The sequence below is a fragment of the Diaporthe amygdali genome, assembly GCF_026229845.1.
Source record: "Diaporthe amygdali strain CAA958 chromosome Unknown NODE_27_length_698932_cov_65_101997, whole genome shotgun sequence".
Classification (NCBI taxonomy): Eukaryota; Fungi; Ascomycota; class Sordariomycetes; order Diaporthales; family Diaporthaceae; genus Diaporthe; species Diaporthe amygdali.
In genome coordinates, this window is record NW_026517047.1 from 354,406 (window position 1) to 377,804 (window position 23,399).

Below are 23,399 nucleotides of genomic sequence, written 5' to 3' on the forward strand. Positions count from 1 at the left end.
TTTGGCCCTAGCAAGCATACGGATAGGAAGAACCTCTGAGGAGCAACCACTCCTGTAAAGCTTCAGTAGCTGTGACTGCTCGGGTTTCAAGACTGGTCTGCTTGATGGTGCTTGTATGCAGCTGTTGGCTGTGCCTCATGTAAGACTGGGCGTATTAGAAGACAGGAAATTTGTCTGAGGGCGGCAAGACGAATGACAGAGTCAAAAGTGGACGATCTCGGATGCAGATGTTTATGGATCAGCACAGTATGCTTGAATAAATAGAAATATGGGATGCATGTATGTTAGGTGGTAATCAATACCACAAGACGTTGTTTCTGGAAGGTTGACTGATGGTTTGTTTACATGACATGCATGAATGAATAGCAACACTGTTGTTGACATACGGGAAATTCACTTGGCTGGGGGATGGGGAGGGCTGGAGCTAGAAGCTGGCCAGCTCAACCCTGGACCGTTGCCAACACAGACAGGGCTTGGTCGGTGGTGCTGTGGTGGTGCTGTGGTGGGTGCATGAGCATCCAGGGTGGGTCCTCAGCTGGATGGGGGAGCGACCCACCTCCAGGCGCCCCCTGGCCGTGGGAGCTTAGCATTGGATGACCGGCCGCCCGTGCTTCTTGTCCGGAAACATCAACAACACCACGGCAAAAACACACCGCAGCGCAGTCCACCCACTGCCTCAGACTGCGACCGACAACACCACGCAAACGATCCTCCGACACGTCATCTTTGATCACACTGCCCTCAACCCTCGATGGTCACGCCCGAGACCTGAGCAAGCAGCAAGGATGGCAGCTGCCGAAGTAGCTGTGGACTTTGGCTACCTGTCCGCCCATCTCGGCGTGCCAGAAAACACCCTCGAGACGGTCGCCACCCAACCCACCGCCGACCTCGTCCAGGCCGTCCTGCAGGCCGTCGCCGCCAAGGCACACGAGTTCGAGAACCTCTACGCGGAGAAGCTGCACGTCGATATCGAGCTCGAGAATGCCGTTCGCAGCGCCGACTCACGATGTCAGTCCTTCAAGGCCACCGCCGACAAGGCTCTGAAGGACGCAGAGGAGCTCCGCAAGAAGCTCCAGCAGGAAGGTACGATACATTTATGACGACAAACATAATGAGCTTGCACGCGACAACCTCTAGCAGTGGCACTAACGCGTCGTGACCTACAGAATCCACCCGCCAAGGCCTGGAGTCTGAGCTCCAGCAGCTACAGTCCACAAGCGGTGGTAGCCTTTCCGAGATCGAGAACCTGAACGCGCGCATCAAGTCGCTCGAGCAGTCGAACCGCGACACCGTCGCAGCCGTTGACGCAAAGAACGCCGCGAACTCGGAACTGCTGACAGACCTGCAGAAGCTGCAGCAGAAGAACCACGAGCTCAGCAAGCAGATCGCCGAGCTCCAACAGTCTGTACAGGCCGAGAAGGCTGCTGCGAACAGCGCGAAATGGCGCGAGCAGAACTTGAGGCAGGAGGGCGAGCTCTTGAAGAGGAACAACGAATCCTTCGAGCAAGAGCTGAAGACAAAGCGAGAGGAGGCGCTCAAGTACCGCAAGGAGAAGGGCGCACGCATTGCGGAACTCGAACGACTCACTGACGAGCAACGATCAACAATCGATTCTTTGACCCGTGGCGAACAACAACTGCGATCTCGATTGGACGACGCTCAGAGAAAGGCAGATGACTCCCTCGCCAAGATACAGCAGCTGAAAGAGGCTGCCGCTCGTACCGAGGAGAGCTTCAATCAGGAACTCGAGGCGTCGAGGCGTCTGGCCGACCTACAAGTCCAACAGGCCGAGACCAGCAGGGAGAGGCTCAGGGAGGTCGAGAATAGGCTAGAGAAGGTCCAGGACGACTTCGCGGTCCAGAGGATGCGCATCGAGAAGCAGCTTGAAGAGGAGAAGGCAGAGCATCAAAAGACATTTGAGCGGGCGCAAGAGCTGGAGCAGGAAATCAGTCGACTGCAGGCTGCCGCTCCTGCCCAGCCACAATTCACACTTGGATCGCGTCCCTCCACTCCCGTCGCAAACGGTCACCTCAGGGCTGGCTCGCCATTTGGCACGCCCGGATCGATCAGGAGCAAGAACATGACCCAGGCTATTGATGAGCTATGGAAGGTTAAATCAGAACTGATCAATGTGAAGAAGCGAAACCAGCAGCTGGTCCAAGAGCTGGACGAGACCATGGCTGTCCTGGAAGCGAAGGCGCCGGAGTTCAACGGCCTGGAAGCCGAGATCGAGAAACTACGGAGCGAGAATATCCAGATGACTCAGCTAGCAGATGAGAGTTTCCAGGAGCGCGATCTTGCAAAGAAGGCTGCTCGAAAGGCCGAGGCTGCTTTGGGCACAGCCCAGTCCGAGGCAAACATTCTTCGAGCTCAGCTTCGAGACCTCGGCGTCCAGATCCAACTGCTGGTCTTCAACCTACAGGCACAAGAGAAGGGTCTTGACCAGCTTACACAAGAAGAGGTGGTCAAATTCGACCAGTTGCAGCGCGGCGAGGTTGCACCAGGTGCCCTGGATGACCTATCAGATACCCACCGCTTCATCACGGAGAAGTTCGTTGCCTTCAAGGACATTCATGAATTGCAATCCAAGAACGAGGAACTGCTCAGGATCACCCGAGAACTTGCAGACAAGATGGAGAGTGACGAAGCTCAAGCCGCAAAACAACAGGCTGTTGACAACGAAAACGAGCTTATATCTCTGCGTGAGACTTGCGCACGTCTGCAGGATGAGATCAAGTCAATGACTGTCCGTATGAAGTCTCACATGCAAGAGCGCGACATGTTCCGACGCATGGCAGAGGGGCAGAGGGCCAGGGTCAGTGATGTCAACGACGCCGAAGGCAGCCAGCGTGAAGTGCTCGCCAGCATTGAACAGGGCTCCAATGTCGATGAGGCCGAAGCGATGACAGCGATCCGCGAAATGCAAGCAAGGCTGGATTCACAACAAACCGAATTTAGCATCGACCGGAAGGCCATGCGTGAGCACATCGACAGGCTCTCCGCGGAGAAGAGCTCATTACAAAGCGAGGTTGTGCGCATCCGTAGTCAGCTCGAACTGGCTTCTGAACGTTACGCCATGCTGCAGGGCAACTGTGAAGCGTTGCAAAATGAGAAATCGGAGCTCCAAAAGCGAAGCCAGAGCCTGTCAGAAGCCGCAGCGAAGCATGATCTGCGTAGCCAGCAGCTGGCTTCTGATCTTGTCGAAACCAAGGCGCTGTTGGACAGCGTTCAGAGCAAGGCCTCCAACCTGGAAGCAGAGAAGGCCCTGTTCACCAGCATCCGTGACCGTCTACTCAAAGACAATGAAGACATCACGAGGGAAAAGGCTAACCTCAGCAATATGCTCACTCAGACCCAATCGTTACTCAACGAGAAGGACACCTCTGAACAAGAGACTCGGCGCAGCTTGAACGAACAGATCCAATCCCTGAAGACAGAATTGACCTCGAAACAGCGCAAGCTCGACAACGAGATCGAGGAGAGCAGGAGGCTTCAACAACGAAAGGACTACGAGAATCAACAGCATCAACAGCGTGTGGACGAGCTTCTGAGCAGCCTCAACTCGGCCAAGGAGGAACTCGTTGCTACTAAGACCAGCAGAGACCATCTGCAAGCCCGTGTTGATGAGCTCACAATTGAGCTCCGGAATGCGCAGGAGAAGGCCGAGCGCCTACAGCCCCGACCAACACCCAGGCCTGGCACAGCCAATGAGCCTCGATCAGCGGACGCAGAGACCGAAGCCCAGATTGATGAGCTGGTCAATGAGATCTCAGATCTCAAGAGGGACCTTGATCTGGCAACCACGCACCTAGAATCTTCTAGGTCACAAACCGAGCAATACAAGGAGATCGCCCAGGCTGCTGAAGAAGAGCTCACCCAAAACAATGCGATTCAAGAGCAATATCGCGAGCAGATGGAGGCAGAACTTGCTGCCAAGGATGCCCAGATCAAAGAGCTCCAGCAACGCGTCGACAACATCTCTGTGGAGTTGAGTAACTCGAATAACGAGCTGTCCTCCATCCGAGACTCCCAAACAGAGGCCGCTCGCAAGTCGGAGGAAGAAAAGCGAATTCTGGAGGATGAGATATCACGACTTAAGGAGGACGCCGAGCGACTCAAGGAGCGGGCGAAGTATCATCAGCAAGATCTCCGGGCACAGGCAGACATCGCCAAGAAGGCTCAGCAAGACTACGAGACGGAACTAGTCAAGCATGCAGAGGCTGCAAAGGCCTTGCAAGCTCTTCGTTCTCAACACAACCAGCTGAAGACTAACTCGGCATCGCTGAAGGCCGAAGCTGAGTCTGCCAAGCACACGCTTGACGACAACAAGAGGTCTTTTGCCGAGCGGGAACAGCAATTACGACAAGAAATCTCTGATCTGAAGGAGAGGCGACAGGAGACTGATCAGCAGAACAAGCTGCTGCAAGAACAACTGCACAGCTTCACCTCACAGATCGCCGCAATCAAGGAGAACCGCACCGCTTTCATCGAGGCCACAGATGATACCACCAACTCTGCTCCTGGCTCAGACGTCGAGCGCCTGACGGAGCTCAACAAGTACCTGCACCGTGAGAAGGAAATTCTCGAGGTGCAGTACAACCTTAAGAACCGCGAGGCCGAGCGGCTGCAGCAGCAGGTCGATGCCAAGCAGTCACAACTCGAAGAGTATCAGTTGAAGCTCGAGCAGGAACGTGTGGCTAGAAATGACACTAGCACGACAAAGTCACACGAGGAGTTGATGAACAAGCTGAACGAGCTCAACCTGATCAGGGAGAGCAATAGCACCTTGCGAAGCGAGAACAAGCGTATCGAACGTCAATTAGAGCAGAGGAACGCCAAGATCAAGGAGCTCGAAGCCACCATAGAACCTCTCAAGGCCCGCATATCTGAGCTCGAAGGCAGCAAGGAGTTCTTGGAGGAGGAACTGAAACAACTCGGCGAGGACCGAGACCATTGGCAAAAGCGTGTGGAGAGCATTGTGACCAAGCATGGGCGCGTCGACCCCGCAGAGTTGGAGCAGATGAAGGAGAAAGCGTCTGAGCTCGAGGCCGAACGCGACGCCCTGAAGCAAGCTGAAGAGCCGCTGAAGGCTAGGATCACCGAACTTGAGACGACACTAGAGACAGAGAAGAGTAATTGGACAGCAGCTCGCGGGAAGATCATCGAGCAAGCGAAGAACAAGAACAGGGAGAACAGCACTAAGATCGCGGAGCTCAATGCGGAGAAAGCACAACTGCAAGCACAACTTGATGAGACCACCCAGCGGCTGGCTTCGCTCCAGTCTGAGCTGGAATCCGCTATCCAAGAAAAGTCCGCCCTTGGTCAAGAGAAGTCTGCCTTGGAGCAGAAGCTGAGCGACGTCCAACAGCAGCTCGAGTCTGCCAGCACCGCGACTCAGGCGCCCCCTGCAGAGGTTTCCTCGGACGCGGTGTCTGCAGAGCAGCTTCTCCAGGTGCAGCAGCAGCTTGAGAGTGCACAGCAACAGTTGGCTGCTGCCAGCGAGGCCGAGACCGCCGCCTCCCAGGAGCTTGACCGACTGCGCTCAGAATTGTCCACGGCAGTGCAAGACCGCGATGCAGCTCGTGCCCAAGCGGAGTCCCAGGTACCGGGTGTGGCGGCCGCACAGCCGGAGGCAGCACCGCAAGCAGAGACCGAGGCCACGCAGAATGGCGGCGTTGTTGAGACTCAACCGGCCCCAGCGGCAACGTCGGACGCAGAGCGTGCTGAGCTTGAACAAAAGCTGGCTCGGGCCGAACAGCGGGTAACAGAGCTGGAGGCTGAGGTCGCTGAGCTCAAGTCAAAGGTGACCGAGTACGAATCGAACCAGAAGGCCATTGTCGACGCGCGGTCTCAAAAGATGAGAGAAGCGCTGAACAAGAAGCTGGCTGAAGATAAGGCTAAGAATCTTGCCGAGCTCACGAAAGAAAAGGAGAAGCTGCAAGGCGAATACGATTTGAGACTTCAGCAAGAACGCGCCATATGGCAAGCCGAGAACAAGGTGTCGAGCGCACCAGCTGCCACCACCGATTCTGTTGCAGCAACACCGACCAAGCAAACAGATCAGCAACCACCACAGACACCGAATACGGATCTACAGTCACTCCTCGTTGCTAACTTCTTGCAACTCAGCGATGCCGATACCCGCAAGGTTGTTAGTGAGAACCCTACCATCAAGAGCATCATTTCAAGCAACCTCAAGAAGAAGGTGGAGATTGAGACCAAGAAGGTCAAGGATGAGACGGAGCAGGCCTTGAAGGCGGAACACGAGGCCAAGATCACGGCTGCTAAGGAGCAGGCGACGTTCATGGCGTCGAAGAAGTCAACGCTGAGGATCAACATGGCCGAGAACAAACTCAAGGGCGCGCAAGCCAAGCTGAACGTTGTCGAGACGGCTGCCAAGGACACTCCAGAGCGCGCTGTCGGTGAGGTGTGGGACGAGGCCAAGAATGCGAAGGTCCAACCAGGACCGGAAGCTGTCGTCAAACCTGCCTCTTCACCAGCACCCACAGACAAGGCGGCGGCAGCAGCTGCGGCTGGTACGTTGGAGCCTTTGTCACTCACAACCCGTCAAACAAGCAAAGCTAACATTGTCTTAGGCACACCTGCAACCGAAGTCAAACCGGCACCGGCCAATGGTGCCATTCCGCCGAAGCCTGCCCCAGCAGCTGCGGCTGCCCAGCCGGCACAACCAAATCCTTTCGCATCCGGAATACCGGCGAAGCCAGCGACAGCCCCTGTCAACCCCTTCGCGTCGGCCCAGCAATCCACACTGCCCGTCAACCCCAATCAGGCTGCGGCTCAGCAGCCAACTGTCCAAGGCCAGCAAAATCCGGCCCAACCTCAGCAGCAGCAAGGGCAGCAGCCGGTCAAGACCGGCATTCCCGTGCCATCGCGAGGCGGGGCGCCTCGAGGAGGAGGCCGCGGCGGCACATACCAACACCCACGCGGCGGCGCACGGGGCGGCTTCCAGAACCGCAACGCCAGCGGAGGCCCGGCCACACTGAACCCGGGCGCGGAGAACTTCCAGCCCGGCAACAAGCGGCCTCGCGAGGGCGAGGCGGGAGGCGCACCGGCTGGAGGACAGCAGAACAAGCGGCCACGGGGCGGTGGCGGTCCACAACGGGGAGGTGCTTCCTAGGAGAGCCATTACACCTCTCTCCCCGCGCCTGTGTCTGGTTATGGATTCAGGGAGTCTGCGGTGCCGGAGACACGGTGGCTTCGGCCGGGACAAATGGGCTCTGGGCACAGAAGGGGTGGGAGATGAGGTACACAAGAGTGTATGAAAGGGAGCATCATGCATGCGTGCATTGCGTTGGTTGGTTGGTTGGTCTGGATGGGATTGAATGGTTTGATGCCTACTACCAGCGACGCTGGCTTCCATGGAAGTCATCATATTTGCCTGATGCCGGGTTTTTTACTTTGTTGAATGTAAACTACTAGTACTGATTGCTGCCTCCTTTCCTTTCCTTTTTCCGCAACTTTGCATTGGCAGGGGCGAGGGTCTGGTCTTCGAACGGTGATCAAAAGAATATGGAATTTTGTCAGTTCGTGCTTTTTTCTAATATGGTTTACCTACCCTATCTATCCATGGGTGACTACGTCCTTCGTCTGATGCTGCTTGCATGTGGTGATGTGAGAGCCGTAGTCCTGGGCTGGGCGGCATGTACTTGATGAGCGTGGCAAGGTGGGTACCTCTCCCATCACCCAGCCATCCGTCCCCATAATAGAATCCCCATCATCAGCCAACCTCACGGGAGATCACATACGACGTGGGTCTTGCTCGTACGTGTGTGGTGCACATCCTCTGCTACCGCAACCGACCGGCCGTGTCGGCTCCGGGAACGGCTTCGAGTAGAAAGAAATTAGTATGGATTACTTCTCTAGCAACGGCAAGGACGGGAACAAAGGTGTGATTGGATTTCAGATTAGATAGTGCCCCAAAACACTCCATACTTAGTTCCTGTTTTCTGAACCAGATGCCTTCCCGCCAGCCCCTTGCAGACAGCTAAAGCCACCGTCGCTGCAAATGTAAGTTGTGAAGCGCCTCAGTATTTCCTCTGGGTATCTCCATCCCGGTTTGCGATGTAACTTGTTCCACGATGTACACTTCTCTCTTATCCCACAGCGCCCATATCAGGAAGCTGAAAGGAAGCCAGGCGGTGTGCTCGAAGTCAATCATTGTCAATCGACTAGCTGGGTCGTCGGGATTCTCCAGCAGGAAGTTGTCGAAGTTGATGTCACAGTAACACAGCTTGAGGCCCTCTGATACAAGGTCGGCCGTCGTGAGATCAGGGTTGAGTTTCTCCTACACGTAGCGAGCATGTCAGTCAAGGTCTCGTGGCAGCTCTTGGTGAACGTACCTTCTCATTCTCTTGATTGATCCACTCCTGGAGCTGCTCCAGGGTATCGAAGTCGCATGGTCCATCGCAGTTGTCCCGACCGAATACGAAGTTCTTGATTCGGCCGCCGTTGACAGGGGCCGGGGCGGTATCGGGCAGCGGCGAGAGAGAGAGCAGGAAACACAACGCATTTGCGACTCTGTCTTTGAACGGGCGGACTATTTGATTCTTCGCTGACTCAGACATGTCCCTTGACCACAGGGTAGGCTTCATGATGCTACTGATAGGTGTCCCGGTGACAAACTCCATGACGATGCAGCTGTGAATAAATCCATCGATTTCAAATTCCGCGTAATCGAAAACCTTGGGCACGTACAAGCCCTGGCTTGTGGGTGGTCCTCGCTTGTTGATTTCGGTATGCACGTAGTCTTGCGTGTCGGCCTCCGCTCTAAGGGTGGGCCCTCCAACATGTGGCTTTACCCAAAGCCGAGTCACACCAGGAGGAAGAACTTTTGGGGTGAAGGGAAATCCTCTGATATTTTCGTAGAAGTGCCGGCTGTCGCATAAATCTTGGTATTCTTTTGTTGCTGCTATGAGTTCTTCGATGTTGACTTCCCAAGTAGATTCGTTAGGACAAGAGCCGTGCAAGCTGCTGTCCATTGGCGGGGTGCCTGTTTGCATAATCGAGGAAATGATTCACAGGATTTTTGAGTCAATCTATGTAACAACGTTGGTCGTAAAGGTGCTCGTGTGTGCAGGATCTTGTTCAGTGGTAGTCTTGTGTCAAGAGGCAAACAGCATGGGCACCATTGGGAAGTCCAGAATTTGGTGGTATCTCATTTTCGATGACTAATCACCAACCGGAAATTGAGTCCACTTCACGTATAGATAGGCGTTCAACCTAATTGGAAAGAGGCCAAAGGTCCAGGTCACGAATGACACCTCCGTGCCTCGTCGTTGTGGTCAGGTCACTAACGCCAGCGGAGCCGGGTACCGCTGGCATGGGAGCTTGCCGTAGCCGTGCTGATGCTTCACGTATAGCCAATCTCGTCTCGACTGTAACGCAATTGCAATGGCCAGGTTCCCAAACACATTTCAGAGGAAGCTTGTAGTAGAAGTGGCTTTGGCTTCGCCTCTCGCCACCGGTGGATCCGGGGCAGGCGTTCACCGGTTCAAGCTCCTATATCAAACCGAGCCAGCCCTCGTGCAAACATTTAACAACGGCGGCGGTGGGAGTGGTGGCCGCTAAGCCACGAGATGGTAGCGTTGTCAAAGCTGCTGGTTCAAAGTGAGATGACGGTTATATCAATGTTGAGGACACATCAGGTTTCCAACCGATTCGGTATTGGTTCACCCACGGCAGTTGGCACATCTTGTCTGACAGAGAAGAATTCTTAAAGTGCTGGTCACTTTGGCGCAGTTTGTGTTGGTCTGTGGCGGATGGGGACAGAGCGGTAGTTGTGTATTCTATTAGCCTCTTTACATTCTCGTCTCTGGATCAAGTCTTGGAGTTTTTGCGAAGTTTGGCCATTTCATATCACTATATATACACGCTCTCATTAGAAACGAAATATCGCTCTCGTTTACAACCTCAAGGATTTGGATTTTGCATTGTGAGAGCACCCACACGCTTGTCTTTTACACGAATATGCGCACTCTCAACCGTGAAAAGAACCCATCTAGATAGGTAGTGAAGGCGGAATATGACCCATATCACGGTCGGTCCAGGACGCAGTGCGGCAGAGGTAGTTCTAGAGGACAGATCTTGAGTATGGGAGCATTCAAGAGCTGAAAGCCATGCCACTTGTCCGAATCCTCAGTCAACTCTACAGAAGCGTCGGGATCATGAGACAGACTCGTCTTCTGCATAAGGTTCAATTCGAGTGAATATTACTAGGAGAATGTATTATTTAGTGTGTTTGTGATACGTAGTAGATTGCCATCCAATTCTCAACAGTCAGTTCCATGCTCAGAAGGAAAATGGGAAATCATATGCGACGTGGGTCTTGCTCGCACGTATGTCGTGCCCATGTCTTTGCCATCGCAGCCGATCGGCCGCATCGGCTCCGGGAACGGCTTCAAAAAAAAATTGAAACTTAGTCTATGCCGTTGATCGACGGAGTTTGCGACTGAAAGCCGAGCGAAAGCCGTGCTCCGAGACCCGGGGTCTGGCACCGACATCCCCCTTCGGGGTTTGGGCTATCTACGCCGCCTGCTGTGCTCTCTCGCCTACGGTCTCCTTCGGTCAAGCAATGAGCGTGGCCCTGCCCCACCCTGGTCTTTGTTGATACGCAGTATTCTACAGACAAGACGCCCGGCTGGTGTGGACAGTAAGCGGAAGCACCGGGGCAAGAGGGGGGTGTCACGCGCGTGCTTACTGTTGCGTCTGGCGAAAGACACGGCGTGTCTTTGGCCCGGCGACGAAACACCCTTCGGTTTTTAGTAAGCATGCATGAAACCTCAAGACAGGTTCCTTAGTCTTCACATTTTATCCGCCGCCAGGGTTTTTGCAATCCCCCGAAAAGGCGGAAATTGCGCCCACTGGAGGGCTTGTCAGATCAGGATGTGCGACCAGGCTCGCAGTCCTAGTCCGCCCCGTATTTTATAGTGCCTTGGGGCTGAGCGAGAGCGAGCGATGGAGAGAGGATGAGAGATAGGACTCGTGGGCAAAGTTGACCCTATCACTGCGACTTTAACACGGGCCAAGATGGGTTTGTAATCTGGCCTTTGGCCTCACACACACACACACACGGGTGCTCCGCCTGTCCTGGGCTGGTCAAGTGCACGTTGCTCGTTCCCCCATTGAACGGCCAAGCTGTGGGTTGGTTGGTGGGCAAAGGAGGGTGGCTGGTGAATGCGCGCCCTACTGCAGTGCTGACGGTACTTTCTGTTGTGCTCTGTTGTTGCATCGGGTCCAGGGTGGGGGGTGAAAGGGTGGGTGCTGGTCGCTGGTTGGTCCAGTGAATGCGCTTCTGCGCAAAAACAGCGAGAGAGAGAGACAACTCTGTGTCGCGAGTCCTTCTGCCCGCTGATGCGTATACGTGCCACACAGTTAGTATGGAGAGGGCTTGCATTAGTTTCGTCTGCTTCGCCCGCAAGATTCTTCCTTTAGATGGGGGCCAGATCCCATCATGAATAAGGCCAAGACCAGACCCGAGGCCAAGTTTCCACGAGGCGCGGTCGGCTGGTTGGTCGGCAACAGTTTTTCGGCCAACGAGAATGGGTTAGACAGCGAGAAACAGGTCAATGGGAATTTGGGCAATCCTATGGCCCCATTTGCCGATCCGGGGAATGAAATGCGCATGGTTGCTTTTTCCTTTCCCTCCATCTACATGCGCTTCTGCGCGTGCCGTTGTTTAGGGGGGTTAGATCTCATCTGTGGACAGGGAAAAGTGACTCACAGAACCAATTCGCCGTGCTGATTTGCTGCACCAGAAACAACGGGGTGTCGTAGTCCAGAGCCTCATGCTGGTGGTTTCTGTTTCAGGGCACCCGACACTGAATTGAGTTGTGGGGATGAGCTACGCCAGCGGCCGCGCCAGTGTCCACGGTGGGCCGCGGACAGACTTGGCCATCCGTCCCGTCTGCAAGTTGATTGTTGTGGCCCCAGGCATCGTGATCTCTTCTCGTAAGCAAGTCGGTAGAGTGTAACGCGCAATTGAGTGCGCAAGCGTGGAGAAGGCAGCAGACGCCTAGGTTCAACGCGCAATCTGCACATAGGCAACAAGCTTCTGTTGTCTGTCACCTGCCATCTGTCCATCTGCCATCTTGAGATTCGGCGTAACCGACTAGGGTAACGCTCTGGTCCAAGATGTCTTCCTGCAGGCCAGAGGGCATGTGGCCTAGATCGGTGCTAACGGAACAAGTCGCGCTACGAGATTGCTAAGGTACCTTATAAATTTTTAATATTTATATTTATATTGTAAATGTATATGTTTAAATTCATAAAAATGTATTTAAAAACTATACAAAATCTTGATTAGTTTCTAATAGTTCTCTTTATATTATAATCTTGAAACAGTTTTGTTGCTGTTAGAGTTTGGTGTAATCGCGACCAGTAAGCGCGCTGCAGCCTTAGTGCCATTTTGCGCACATCCAATGCGAGGAGAGTCCTACAGCGTTGCGGAATGCTGCGCTAGCGAGGGCTTTGTCAGGATGTGGCTTACGAAACCTTCCCAGGCCGTTATGTTGGTCCGCGACTACCGCCAACATGCTCTGTCGTGCTCCATGTGTGCCTTTCCACCGAACGTGCAGTGAACAGCCTCAGCCGCCGAGAATGTCGGAGGCACCAAGAGGGCAAGTGCGCTACTTGGATGTCTTTCGTCTCAATTCCCTGAACCAACCATACCGACGTTCTACCCGAGGGTGTCGTATTGTGGGAATAGCGCAGGTACGAATCAATGTCAGCCAGGCAGCTCCTTCGCGAGGTGGGATCGCAACGAGGCGCACTTGCGCACTGGCCAAGCCCGGCGACCTGTTTAGGGAAGGCGTGGGCTGGGTTCCTGAGAAGTGGAAGAAGCGACGTCTTCTAGGCCCACACCTCCCAGCTCACACTCCTCTTCAGCATCAACGAATGAGAGCGTTTTGGTCGTGTGGTAGACATGCATCTCATTGAAAAATACTCCACGTGAAGCTATCATTTACAATGTTTCCATCTTCTGGCAGGTTTTCCCACCGTCGATATCTACGTATCGTAAGAGGACTGGACGACAAACATTCGGTTCAAATGGTAGGACGTCGGTTTGGACGCGTGTGGTTGGAAAATCACCCCAGGCGTAGATATAGTAAGCGAGGAAGGGCTTGACTGTGACTCATACTTGCAAACTGGGGACCCCTGCAACGTTGGAGGGTGAGGAAGTGAGGAAGGAGGAAGGGACAGAGGGATGGTGGGGCAGCGCACATTTTGCCTGGGCTGGTAGATTCTGCCTGAGGCTTTTAAAACCACCCACCTCCCGAGCCCAGATCGCGCGTTTTCTCTCTTCCCTTCCTTTCTTCTCCCTCAACCCCAAACCATTACACAAATACACCAGAACAACTTGAGATACCGCCATCAAGATGTTCTAAACTCAGCCCTCTCGTGGCCTGCCCCGTGCAACTCAGTCAAAATTCAGTCTTCAGACACCCCCAGCTTTCCCCCCATCTCCACTCACTCAGTTCTTCCTGAAAAGGTCGATCTGAACTTCAGCCTGAATAGCTTCAGCTCAAGTTCGCGTCTCCCCACCGCCACCATTCCCGGTTCAGACCCCCCAGTCTTCACCACGGATTCCCAGTCAACATGGCTTCCCTCCAGTTCACAGAGCCTGCCGGCACCACCCGCGCAACAGCAACAACAGCAACAACACCAGCACCTGCAGCCGCCACAACAGGACTTTGTCTTGTTCGACACGCCGACGAAGCGTCATCTCCCTAATCGCCCTGCCTCCCACTCTTCCGCCATAGGAAGTGCATCGCTCAACTCACCGCAAAACACCCAGATCAACTGGCAACTGCCCCAGGATCTGCACCGTCAGCGAGTCGCACAGTTACTCCAGGCACAGGGCCACACTGCTTCGTCCCCGGCTTTTCCCAATCGGTTTACCGCGCAGAATAACCACTTCTACGCCTCCTCTGCACCCTCCTCGACCACTGCTTTGAACCAGAACCAGAATCAGAACCAGGCCCGGCAGCGACCGCCTGTCCCTCTATTCAATCAAAGCAACGGTAACCAGGCAACCACCCTCAAAATGGACGCCCAAGGTAAGAACCACTTCCATCCCCCGAGACTTGCGCCTCGCTCGGGACCTCGTGGCTCACAACGTCCTTCAGACTTCGATTTTGAGGATTTCACTGCCTTCGAGGGCGGCGCACCCGCCTCGGCGTTCTCGTCGCCAGCCAACCCGGCTTTCGACTTGAGCAGCTCCATGCACAGCTCCAACATTGGCACCGTCTCCCCACAAGACCTGCTTATGAACGAGCCCTACATGTCGGCGCCGAACTCAACTGCACTCACTGCTTTGACCTCGCCTTCCATCTACAACGAATCACCGGAATTCAACGACAGCTGCGATGTCTCTCCTAACTTTGGCACCAACGACTTCGACAGCAGCGACACCTGGTTCTCGCTCTTCCCCGAGCAGAACCCTGTCCAGGCAGCCCCTGCACCAGCTGTTGACCAGTCGCCTGCCACAAAGTCCGATGATTTCGAGACCGTTGAGAAGCCAGCTCAGCGACGCAAGTCTAGCAACTCCAGCTCTCCCTCAGGCCGTCACTCTTCGGTGTCGGGTGTTAACTCCCGTCGTCGGGACAAGCCTTTGCCTCCCATCATCGTCGAGGATCCCAACGATACTATCGCAATGAAGCGAGCCCGCAACACTCTTGCTGCTCGCAAGTCTCGGGAGCGCAAGGCCATCAAGTTCGAGGAGCTGGAGGAGAAGATCAGGAAGCTAGAGGCTGATCGCGACCACTGGAAGCAGGTCGCCATAGCACACGGTGCAACACAATAATCGATTGAAAGAAAAAAGATGCTCTTTGTTTCTCGCGCTCAAAAATGAACTGGAGGGTAGCACTTGGTCATTTTCCTTGTTTCGCACCTCCAGTCTAGGCCTTCCCAGAGGACGTCGGTCTCTGGTCAGCACACCCTTGGGGATGCTGATGAAGATGCTGGCTGTCAGGGTATACTACTAGGCTATACTGTTTCTTGTCATGTCGTTAGTCTTGATTATTGTGTCTCGGGTTTTCGGAACGGTTTCGACTGGCCGCTTATTGCAGGCCGTCAACTTCTTGCGCTATCACGGTTATCAATCAATTTGTTCTACCATACAGATATCCCTTCTTCCACTCGTGCTGTGCTCCTTTGGTGATATGCCGTCAGTTAATCAAGCCTTTCTTGCCACATTATCAACGGCTACTATCTTTACCGTGATGGCTTCTGGTTTCCTAGCCGTAGTAGTGCCCCCGTGCCGTTCCTGAGAAGCCCTACCATGAACCAGTACCCGTCTGCCATACGCCCTGTTGACACCTGTAGATGCTCTTCGCGTAGAAGTATGCCAGGTATTGGCCAATACACACGCCGACCTTTGATGTCCGTCCGAGCTGTAGACTGCAAGATCGATATCCCTGCGGATCTCTGCGCCTGTCTTTGACCCTCGACGACCGTCTTCGGCATTCCCTTCCCGTCAGCCACATGCTTCACATGGACACGACGGCTCTGCAAGACGAACGCCGAGTGTCAACATGAGGGCTCCATCACGTGAGCCCCGACTGGCTGGCTCGGCATAGTGGAGAGTCTACTGAGCGCCTATTCAGACAGTGGTGGGTCTGGAGCGGCACCAACATGTAACCAACACGGCCGGATCACCGGCCCCCTTCCCCGTCCATCGTGGGTGTGCGGACAAATTTCACCCGACATCAAGCCCAGACCGTACAGCTCAGAGACTCAGCCCATATGCCCCGAAACAAGAGCTTGATGTTGAATGCTTGTATAGATCCACCTATCCGATCATCTCATGATGGTGGGTGCCACTATTGGTGACGGGGACAATCTCCCAGAAGACCAGGGCGACCCACTAGGCTGGAAGCACATTCCCAGGCTGCACACATGTCAACACTGCGACAGGATCGTTGTAACGCACTTTCAGCTGGAGCATGGCTTGATACCATTGCCCCATACCAAGGCAGAAGCCCTTCGAGCGGAAGCAGACGGCTGCCCCATTTTTAGGATGCTGAATGGGAGCTGGCAACTAATAAAACGCCATCATGGACCAGGTGATCTTCTGAAGTTTTTCAGAATCCTGTCCGATCCAAAATGCTTCAAAGACCGGCAATATACAGTCGATTCAGCCTCCTGGTTGTCAAGACTTTCGAACCAAAACAGAGCCCGACTGGACAAGACAGCGATATTTCTTCAGAAAACCAAATTCATTCTCGACAATTTGCGTCGCCGACATCTACACCTCGTCCTCGGTTTTGCGAGAGTGAAATTCCTCCATGGCGCAACCACAATCGAGTGTGAGAGCGAGTTGAAGGTCTTAGACGGTACGTCCATGGACAGCCCATGAGGATCACACATGGCCTGACATAGTGCCGCGCAGAATATTCGGAAACAATCGGGACCGATATGAAAGTCTTGCACAGAAGGCTCGACACGGCAAGGCTTTATGAGAATCTCAAGACGATCTCTAGAACATGCCAGTCTTCACATGAACTTTGTCGAGTGGCGCCTATCGGCTTCGTGCCATCGAGGCTTCTGGAGGTCAGCCCGGACTCTGGCAAAAACCACATCCGGCTTGTTGAGACGACATCTGATAGGCAGTGGTCCTGGGCATGTCTGAGTTATGTTTGGGGTGGTGAGCAACGTGCTAAGACGACGAGGACTCGCCTGCCTGGATATCTTGAGGATATGCAACTCACAAGGCTGCCGCAAACTATAAAGGACGCCGTGGCTGTTTGCCGTGAGCTTGGCATTCCGTTTTTGTGGATCGACAGTTTCTGTATCGTGCAAGATGATGAATCAGACAAGGCACGGGAAATACCGCAGATGGCTCTGATATACCGGCATTCCCTGCTGACGATATCTGCTGCATGCGCTCACAGTGTGGAAGAGGGATTTCTGCATCATGTACGTCCTTTGTGCTATCGCCGCTTCGCTCCGACTAGTCTACGATATAGAGACTTGAGCGGGAGAGAAAGCAGGGCACTGGCCCTCATGGAAGGATCTCCCTTGCCTATAATGCACGATTCGAAGCAACCTATAGATGCACGGGCATGGGCATTACAAGAGCGGCTTCTCTCGCCACGGCTGCTTTCATACACGTCACACGGGCCTTTGTGGTCATGTCGGAGTCTGAATCAACTCGCCGATGAGCACGACTTTACGATCAGGACTCACCGAAATTCTATTTTACACCACGAACTTGAAGCTCGTGAGCCTGTCCCTTGTATACCAGGAATGGAGCTGGAGCCCTGGGATCATATCGTCGTGCTTTATTCACGTCGACAGGCCACGTTCCCTTCCGACAAGCTCGTGGCTCTTTCGGCGGTCGCACGAATTTATAGGCAGAGCAACCACGAATACGGAGCCTACCTGGCAGGAATTTGGGAGAACTCAATGCCTCTGAAACTACTGTGGGACGTTCCAGCTGAAGATTTACATCCCAGGCCTTCTGAATACACAGCACCTTCGTGGTCTTGGGCCTCAGTCGGCGGAGCGGTGCGGTACACGGACTGTTGCAAAAAAGTCGACAGCGGATTGAAAATCATAAATATGCAGACGGAAACAGTCAATAGCAACGAGTTCGGAGCGGTTACGGATGGGACGCTTATCCTGGATGCTCGGGTCCGGGATTGTCGACTGTTAAATGAAACGGACACAGAAGCATCGTATCTTCAGATTTTGAATGGGCCCGAGGTCAAGATAAAAGCGGACACGATGGATTTCTGGGCATCAATTTGCGGTGATGATATGGATGTCACGCTGCTACTCGTAGGCCGTGAGGAGCAGGTAATTCCTGATGCTGTGTCGGAACAGAGATGCGGGCTTGTCCTGGCTAAAAACAAAGAGAGAGAGAGCTTCAGCCGCGTAGCTTACTTTGCTTCTTGCTACCGGTTTGGCGGAATAGAATCCGCAAGGGAGTATGATGAATTCTTCGATGGATTCGAAATCAAGTGCGTTACCATCGTCTAAGGGGAGTCACCCATTTTGGGGAGAAGTGTGGATGCATTTAATTTTTGAGTCAGAAAAATGGCACATGTCTTGCCACAGGTCCAATGTGACCACAAGTTCCAGAAAGAGTATTTGAATGGTTCCGAGACCTGATCAGATCTACTTAAGTATAAAGATGTGCTTAGTGCATGAGGTGGAAGCTCATTAAACATCAAGCATATTGTTACTAAGGGTTTTCAGTGCCAATAACACTAAAGAGCTATTTCATAGAAATACGTATTACAGGTTGCACCCTGATCATTCCTGCCATTGAATAAATAAACTTTAGATCTCGATGTCATCTTTTCCTCTTGACCTTGTTGTTATCCACCATCAAAACGGAGGGGGTTATACACAGATTCCTGACATTTCGTCTGGACTTATTCAAACCTATTGAAAGATGATGGCATCGCTGTCGGTCGAAAATGACGCCGACCTGCAGGTCATCGAGGCGCGATTGAATTCAATTGAAAGCACTGTCTGGGCTATTCAGGATGGGACCTGGGTCTTCAACGCCAAAGTTCGAGATTTTCGCGTGAGAAAGCTGTGCTTTGAACATTCCTAAATGCCATGGAAGGCACTGAAGGTACCTTACTATATATGGATATCCACACAAATTTCGGGCAATCCGGCCTTGTTCTCGATCAGAAAGCATCGATGAGAGTAGCTTGATGCCTTTTTCTTAGCAGAAGTCATCATGAACAAGAAAAATATCTCACACAGGAGTACGACGAGTTATTTGATAGTTTTGTGTTGAGGCATGTGACCATCACTTAGAATACGGTCGATCTTGTGATCCTGTTCAGTGAGCAGGAAGGAATGATATTATTACGGGCCCCATTTCGACCACGGGCACGAACGGGAACGCGTTGGTAGGCCACCCATGATACCATAAAAAAACCAATACAAAAGAAAATGTTTCAAGATAACACTTGTTACCGGGACTGGCTCGAAAACACATTCTTCATAGCATCTTTCGAATGTCTTGAGGGTATATGTGAGCCTCACGAGGCTGCCGCAGACCATCGAGCACGCTGTGACTGTTTTCCGCGAGTTTGAAATACCCTTCTGCGAATTAAACACCTTTCAGGCATAGATGGATCCTTAGGTTTGCAGACGGCCATGTCCTGTTTTACTACTCACGTGATCAATCGGCTACAGATTTTCATCCTGCTGATGAAGGGCGGTGCTTGCAAAAACTAGTGGTCAAAAGGACCCCTCGAGCTGAAAGGGTGGCTTTTGAGCCGCAGTCACCTATGAGAGTCGCCCGACCACTGCGCGGCAAAGCAATGGTGCGAATGTGGCAACGCAGATTCAAAAGCACCGCTGTATAAGGGAGTTTCAATCCACACCCTCCGGTTTTGAAATCGCACCTGCTGAATTTGTTTTCATACTCATCAATTAGGATCACGATTACAAAGGCTTCTAGAATAATTGATATAAAATACTTTTCAAATTCATATGTCACGCGAGGGATTCAGAGACAGGAGCAGCTGCCCTCAATACGTCAAATTCGACATTACCTTCTGAAGTAAAGAAAGGCCTACAGGGCTGTGGACGCCTATGTAAGCATTTGCCAGCCGCCTGCGCTACACCCATGCACACACTCTCTCACTCAGTAAGTGCGATTTTGAAAACCGTGGGTGTGGGCAATTCTCATAAAGATGGAGCGTCCCATGTTCGCTCCGCAGTGGCGGAGCGCAAACTTGCACCCTTACCTGGAGGGCTTTCGGGGGCACGGCACCTGAGATCACCACTAGTGCTGGCCTTGGTCCCCGTGTAGGCACGGCGGCGCCCAAAGAAAAGGTCCGTTTGCAAAACGAGGCGGCTCTGCATCACCTACGTAGCATTTTCTCCGCGGCCACTTAGACAACGCCTGTTACCGCTGCATTATAGCTGGGAAATCAAAGCGTCGAAATTCTCGTGAGCGTTCTCAGAAACCCAGCTTGATTTAGCCACAGCCACAAAAAATTCCCCCAAAGCCTAGTGAGTGAGTTGGAGACTCCCTTTTCGCTTTGTGCAACGTCGCGATCTGGGTGAGGGGAAGTGATTTGTTGGCTTACGTGATGTGCGTGCACACGATATATGCAATCATGTTAAGTCATTGTCCCCTGGTTTATGCAACAGAGATCATTCTGGTAAAAAGTCACATCCGATTTGTGAAGGCAACATTTGATCTGGACATATCTGAATTACTTAAGTATGTATAGGGTGGTGAGCAATGTACTAATATGACGAGGACTCTCCTGCCCGAATATGTACCTTATAAAGTTGCTACAGACTACCAAGTATGCCCCGACTGTTTCTCGTGAGTTTGATAATCTCTTTCTGCAAGTAGAATATCTTTCCACTATAAATAAATTCTTCGGTTTGCGAACTGCGCACGTCGGTCCCCGTGTTCTGCTTTACTCACGTGATCAATCGGCTGCACATTTTCGTCTTGCTGTTGAAGGGCGGTGCTTGAAAGCCCAGCGTCCACTACGAAAGGACCTTACATGCAGTCTCCAGAGTACAACCCCGTCGGTACCCATCCCAACGAGCACCCGGCCACCAGACGGAAGGTACCGACCGTCAGTGCGGTGAGCCGTCGGCCGTCAGCGTCAGCAGAGCCTCATTGCCGTGACTGCTCGCATGACTAAGCTAGCCCATTCAGAAACCTCCCAGGCCAATCTTATTCGATCCTTTCTCATTTGCCTTTTCCTGCCGCAGCGTGTTGACGCTGTTGGGGGCCGAGCTTAAGTAAATCGAGGGTAATCCCAATCGGAGGACTTTCAAAAAGACGTTGCTTTCAAATCACAGTCTTTACCGTACATAACCAACCAATGCACATTCTTTTTATTTTCTCGTACCTATTGTGCGCAATCGTGGTATTTGTGCTCTGACTAGAGCCCGGATATTGTTCTTTCCCTAACTTTATTTCTGCTTCCATTGCTTTGTTACTCTCCCGTCAGTGCGCTCCCTCGTCCTTCGGAGGGCTGGCAGAGCGAGGCCTCCACAGTGAGAGGCTGTGTATGTGTCAAGGGCAGCCAGCAGGCAATTGCTTACATAAGCGCCCAGCCCTCCAAGCCTTTATTTACTTTGGACCCCGCGGCCGCCAGAGGACTTCCGTTCTGATGGAAGGTAGCGCCGACTTAACTGCAATTGACGTATTGAGGGCAGCTGCCCTGGTCTCTCAGTCCCTCTCGTGATACACACCTCTTATTCTACTCCTGTGGTTGCCCGTTTTCAACCGTTTTCGCCCGTTTTCAACCGTTTTCAACCGTTTTCAACGCAAGACTTCGCCTTGATATCCTTGCATATGCAGCCAAGTGACCTTTGACCAACAGAGTAAGCAGTGTATGAAATCAGAAGGGTTTGGATTTGTTTTGAACAGAAAGAGGATGAATGAGTTGCGCCCTGTCTACGGATGGAGATTGTAAAAGCAACGCTTCATGAACTCTCTCCATGGCCAGTAAGACAGCGCCTGTTACCGTCGCATTACATTCAGGGAACACATCAGATACCCGCCAGGACCTTGGTGCAGCCTTTCAATTGATCCAGCCACATTCGATGAGACTGATTAAAGTATATAATCAGCTTGATAATTCCGGACTGATAAAGACATTATGACTGAAGTAGAATTTATTTGCTTCATATCGCATGAGCTTTTGGTATTCTCTTTCTACGAATGAAACACCTTTGCAGTACAGATAAATTCTTGAATTCATAGACTGAACCGCGCATGCCTGCCCCACATATCCTGTTCCACTACTCACGTGATCAATTGGCTGCACATTTTCGTCTTGCTCTTGAAGGGCGGTGCTCGTAGAAGGTTGCTGCTGCCTGGAATGTGCTAGGGCTGAAATGGCCCGCAAAAGGGCCAGTGCGCCGTAGGATTCTGCCTTGGGGGCCTAAAAATGTAGGGCTGGGTGCGCAACTAAGTGCTGACAGCGGCGGGTTCCACGCATGAATTACATGGGTTCGTAGCACGGCCAATAAAGCAGAGCCTGCAACCGCTGCATCACAACTGGGAAACCAAAAGGTCGCAATTTCCAAAAACACTCTCAGAAACCCTGCTTGAAAACAACACAGCCAACACCCGCAAGAATCTTAACCTAGCCCTCTACTTAGTTAAGCCCCATTCGATAAAGGTACAGGGATCCTATGAGGGCTTGGGGCTGAACGCCAGCAGTTCTCTACAGTCAGGGGCCCTATCGATAGCTTCCCAGGGTTATCTTATCAGCCAACCGCCTAGTAAATAGCTTCGAGCTCGTGCAACTGCCTTGCCTTTGCCTTTCTTTCCGATAGGCAATTTCAGTAGAACTCGACATTTTTATCTCTTCATAAAACCGAGCCTTCGTGCCATGAATAGACGGAAAATTCTCAATTATTATAATTGACTTAATAATTCAGAATGATGAAGAGCCAAATGTCGGAAACGAAGCGAGCTGTCTGTACGTCGTAGTTGACTTGACTGCTATCAACATGCTGCCGAAAATCCTACTCAAGCGTTGGTGCTATGGAATTGTCCAGCCAATCTGGTATATCTAGGCACTGCACTGGCGACTGCATTCTCAAGAGCATTTGAAACACCTCAATTTTGCGAATTTGCCTTCATGAAACCTTTCATTTGCCCATGGAATACCTATTCGCTCTGGGACATCTCCTAGACGCCACCTAGGCAAACCTACCAGCGACAAGCCCAGGATCTCTAAAACTTCAAGGGCAAAAGCCCCGTACCCCATCCCTCGCTTAAAATCAACACAGCTTGAGTGTAGTGGATGAGCGACAGGAATGTCGAGCACTTGAATCACTTAATCCCGCCTGTAGATTTTGATAGGTCGATTCAGCACGAGGTGCAAGTCAGATCATGCCAGGGGGGCCTTGAATTTCAATTGACGATAGAGATATTTCAAAGTTTGAATCATGACAAAAAGTGATTAAGACTCGCACGGATACAGATCTAAGTACATTGAACTGTTACTTACTCCCGATACAGCTCACCGATCTATATCTTTGAAGTCATTTGATGTCATGTACTTTTCTATGTAGTCTCTTAAGGCCATGAATCTCGCCTTGACCGGCGATCGATCATTTCTTGAACCGTCCAGACCTCCACGGTGTGCGAGCTCGACTTTCCTAAGCTGTCTGCTCTCTACGGCCTATAAATTCGCGTTAACGGGCGTGTTGTCATAAAGTGTTCGAGTGATGTCTTTGCACTCACTTCCTCCACAGTGTTCTGACAGATATATCGTGTGATTTGCACTTTGTTGGTCTGTCCATGTCGAAATAGACGTCCTATAGCTTGACTCTCTACCGTCGGATTCCACTGCGGCTCGAAGATGTGGATACGAGTAGCAATACACAAATTGTTCAGTCTATACAGACACTTAGCAACCATC

At 52.5% G+C, this 23,399-nt stretch overlaps 4 protein-coding genes across 4 annotated transcripts; 3 read left to right on the plus strand and 1 right to left on the minus strand.

The window, feature by feature from the left end:
* Positions 1-785: 785 nt before the first annotated feature.
* J7T55_000637 (uncharacterized protein) lies at positions 786-7,138 on the plus strand (the record flags this gene model as incomplete). The annotated part of the gene is made up of 3 exons (XM_053131567.1): positions 786-1,083; positions 1,167-6,536; positions 6,597-7,138. 3 exons carry the CDS (start codon positions 786-788, stop codon positions 7,136-7,138), a joined length of 6,210 nt encoding a protein of 2,069 aa, XP_052990368.1.
* Positions 7,139-8,005: 867 nt separating this feature from the next.
* J7T55_0006381 (uncharacterized protein) lies at positions 8,006-9,020 on the minus strand (the record flags this gene model as incomplete). Its single annotated transcript, XM_053131569.1, has 2 exons — positions 8,006-8,305; positions 8,361-9,020. 2 exons carry the CDS (start codon positions 9,018-9,020, stop codon positions 8,006-8,008), a joined length of 960 nt encoding a protein of 319 aa, XP_052990369.1.
* A 4,045-nt stretch (positions 9,021-13,065) lies between these two features.
* Positions 13,066-14,821, plus strand: J7T55_000639 (uncharacterized protein; the record flags this gene model as incomplete). Its single annotated transcript, XM_053131570.1, has 3 exons — positions 13,066-13,068; positions 13,370-14,075; positions 14,145-14,821. The coding sequence occupies 3 exons, from the start codon at positions 13,066-13,068 to the stop codon at positions 14,819-14,821; spliced, it is 1,386 nt and encodes a 461-aa protein (XP_052990370.1).
* A 1,002-nt stretch (positions 14,822-15,823) lies between these two features.
* On the plus strand, positions 15,824-18,000 carry J7T55_000640 (uncharacterized protein; the record flags this gene model as incomplete). The annotated part of the gene is made up of 3 exons (XM_053131571.1): positions 15,824-16,352; positions 16,409-16,935; positions 17,317-18,000. The coding sequence occupies 3 exons, from the start codon at positions 15,824-15,826 to the stop codon at positions 17,998-18,000; spliced, it is 1,740 nt and encodes a 579-aa protein (XP_052990371.1).
* Between the last annotated feature and the right edge of the window lie 5,399 nt (positions 18,001-23,399).